We start from the raw sequence: 3,397 nt of genomic DNA on the forward strand, positions 1-3,397 counted from the left end.
TTTCTGGCACTGATCCATGGGCCTGCAGGGTAGGGAGGGAAGAGACCCTGAGAGCTTGCTGGGGGAGGAACAGGGGGCTCCCAGGGGAAACTGAGGCAGGCAGGCAGTGCCCCTCCCCCACTCCCCCCCTCTGCAGGTGCTACCTCAGAGCTCATCATGGTCACCAGGGGGGACTTCATGGGGCTCCTGGCAAGCGGCTGGGGTTTCCAAGTGCAGCATGTACTCGCAGCGGCTGGGCTCCGTGGCTGCTGTCACCACCGTCTCCTTCCCACACAACAGCTTCACCTGTGGTAAGGGGAGGCAGGGGCACAGGCTACAGCCCAGTCCTGCTAGGGCTAGCAGGGAGCAATTCCCAGCAGTGGCAGGGGAAGGGAGGGGGGGCACTCACACTAGTGCTGTGAACAGGGTGGGGGCAGGTGGGGGGCAGGGGCAGGTCTCACCATGGTGCTGCGGGCAGGGCCCTGCCAGCAGCCCGTCCCATGCTCATATTTCATGACGCTGAACCGGTCGTCCTCGGTGCCAGCCCAGGAGCCCCACCTCCTGGGGGTATGGGGGGTGGGGGGCACAGGCTGCATCAGCCCCTCTCCAGGAGCATCTGACCCCAGCAGCACAAGGTGGATTGGCAGGCATGGGGGGTGCCAGCACAGCCCCAGAGGGTGGAGGGAGAAAGGGGGGGGGGGGTAGCTCTTACCCTAGGTTGGTCTCAGACCCTCCGTGTTTCGGCTTTTGGGACACTCTCTTAAAGGGACAGAGCCGGTAAATGTATCTGTCAGGGGACAATGGGGGAGAAGCAGTGAGACCCGAGCCCACTCCTGTGGGGGCTCACAAGCCCAGTCTCCCCCTCAACATTAAAGCTTCGTCACTGCTGTGGCAGCAGGTTTTCTGAGCCCCCTCCCCTCTGGATGGGCCCCAAAGAGGCTGCAGGGGACCTGTAGCTTGTCAGCTTCTCCCCAAGATCAGGAAAGAACCCAGGAGTCGGCTCCCAGCTCTAACCCCCAACCTTTCTCCCTGAAACTCTCATCCCCCTCCCCGCCCACCCATCCCCAGGCTGGGCCTAGAACCCAGGAGTCTGGACCCCTAACAAAAATGAAGACAACTGAGCCAGGCCCCTTCCACAGGCCTCCCATTGCCCCTCACTGCCCTCCCCCAGCACCTACTCGCTAGTGCTGAGCTCATAGCACTGGCTGTAGAGGTAGGAGAACTCCCCATGGGGGCCGAAGTCAAAGGAGATCTCTTGCTCCAGGTTCCTAGAAGGCCGAGAAGAGGGTGGGGGGGGTCAGCTCATGCTATCCCAGGCTTGGCACCCATCCCTGTGTCCTCTTGGGGGGGAGGCAGAACAGGCCATGGGCCCATGACAGAGGTGAGGGGGGGGAGAGAGAGAGAGAGAGAGAGAGCGCGCAAGCGAGCTGGCTGGAGATAGGACCCAGGAACCCTGGAAACCCACAGGGCTTCTCCCCTGCTCAAGGCAGGGGAACAACCCAGAAATCAGAGCTCCCCAGCTCAAAAGCAGCTCCTGCCCTGGTCCTCCTACCTGATGGACTCTTCCACCTCCTTCAGGGACCGCTCAGCTTCCTCAAACTCCTCCCGCGCCTTCTGGGCAGCTGCAAAGGGAGGTGGGAGGAGATGAGAGGGGAGGGGTGGCAGGCCTAGGATGGGAGGAGTTGCCCCCTCTCCCCGCTTCAGGTTCCAGCATTCAGCCTGAGAGGAGAGAGCAAATCCAAGAGCCTTGGCAACTCCCACGCTTTGCTCACTGCCTTGGGGATTCACTGCCTGCCCCAACAGATACCCCAGGCCTCTGCCCCTCTGCAGAGAGGGGACCCAGGTGTCCAGGCCCCCAGAACCAGGGGAAAACCCAGGCATCTGGGCCCTCAACTCCCTCCCCAAGCCCTTTTACTCCCAGCTCAACCCTCACTGGCTTGTAGCCCATCAGTATTGGTGCCACGGTGCTGGTGAGTGCAGACATGTCCGACTGCTGACCCTTGGGGGCTCCCATGTGTGGCATGTGGGAGGGACACATGTGAGACCAGCTGTGGGAGGACCTGGGGGGACACACACAGAGGGCAGACCCTTCCGGGCCTGTCTCTGATGTCCAGGGTGGGACATGCCCCTTCCCTACCGTCAATTAGAGCCTGGGTGGCAGCGTCATAGGGCGGCATCTTTTCCTCCTCGCTCTCCTGTGAGGGGGGCTTAGCAGGGGCCACCTGAGGGCAGGAGAAGCAGGGGGGGGATCAGCCCAGGGGATACCCCTGCAGTCCTCCAGCACCTTCCCATTGTCCCCTGGGGGAGCAGACAAGTTGGGGGTGGGGAATCCTAGTGTATACCGTGGGCTCATCCTCCGAGCCTCCCTCATCATCATCTTCCTCTTCCTCCTCATCTTCAGGCACTGGCTCCGGGGGTTCAGCTGTGGGGGGCTCAGGCTCAGGTGCCACCTCAGCTGGACCCTGGGGCAGAAGGAGGCATTGGCACAGCACCCAGACATCAGTGCTCCCTCCATGCCCTCCCCCACCATGGGGATGGAACTAGGCATCTGGGCTCCCAGCACCTCCCACCATGGGAAGGAGGGACAGCCAACCCAGGGGAGAACCCAGGTGTCTAGAGGTCTGTCCTGTTGCCCCTCCCCACCCAGGGGAAAGAAGCCAGGCATCCAGGGCTCCATCCATACACCCCTGCCCACCCCTAGGGGGAAACCCAGGCGTCCAGAGCTCTGCTCCCCGGCACTGACCTCAGACTTGTAGTGTTCCTTGATTGCGGCCCAGACGGTGTCATGGAAGCCGGGCAGGTCAGTCTGCACCGTGTCCCCCAGCAGCGTCTGCCAGACAAGGCTCCATCACCGCAGGCTCTCAGCTGCATCGTGTCTCAGTTTCCCGCCCCCCTGCAAAGGGGGCCTCAGGGCTCCTGTGGGGCCCAGGCTCTGGCAGGGAACAGCTGGTGTCCTGCTTTGATACTGACTCTCCCATCCCCTTGTGCCTCAGTTTCCTCCAGCAGCAAAGTGGGGATGGGGGCTGGATGTGGCTATGAGCTGCTATCACCACCTACTGGTGCCGGTCTAGGGTTGCAAGTGATGGGGGATGGAGGGGGATTGTTCAGAACATCTGGGTTCACTCCATCTCTGAAACAGGAGTGGTACCTAGTGGCTAGACAAAGAGCAGGAAAGGACCTGAGTGTCTAGGCTCCCTATCTCAGCTCCAAGAAGGAAATGGGGACTAGTGATTAGGGACAGCACAGATAGGAGTCAAGATGCCCAGGTTCTACCCCTGCTTTAGGAAAAGAATAGGACTGAACAGCTCAGGATAGGATAGGAAAGAGAATCTAGACACCTGGGTCCTCTCCCCAGCAGGGGCACATGGCAGATCCAGGCTCAGCACAACCCCTCCACGGCTGGGGCCTGGGTTCCCCC

At 61.6% G+C, this 3,397-nt stretch overlaps 1 protein-coding gene across 1 annotated transcript in view; it reads right to left on the reverse strand.

The window, feature by feature from the left end:
• PRKCSH (protein kinase C substrate 80K-H) overlaps positions 1–3,397 on the reverse strand; it is a 7,469-nt gene continuing 4,072 nt past the window's right edge. Inside the window, 10 exon segments of the mRNA XM_025203958.1 lie at positions 1–22; positions 144–285; positions 441–540; positions 692–766; positions 1,158–1,247; positions 1,532–1,601; positions 2,117–2,201; positions 2,322–2,441; positions 2,723–2,844; positions 2,946–2,967. Of these exon segments, the coding sequence (XP_025059743.1) occupies positions 145–285; positions 441–540; positions 692–766; positions 1,158–1,247; positions 1,532–1,601; positions 2,117–2,201; positions 2,322–2,441; positions 2,723–2,844; positions 2,946–2,967 (825 nt within the window). The 3' untranslated portion in view covers positions 1–22; position 144.

The sequence above is a fragment of the Alligator sinensis genome, unplaced genomic scaffold (genome assembly GCF_000455745.1).
Source record: "Alligator sinensis unplaced genomic scaffold, ASM45574v1 scaffold707_1, whole genome shotgun sequence".
Classification (NCBI taxonomy): Eukaryota; Metazoa; Chordata; order Crocodylia; family Alligatoridae; genus Alligator; species Alligator sinensis.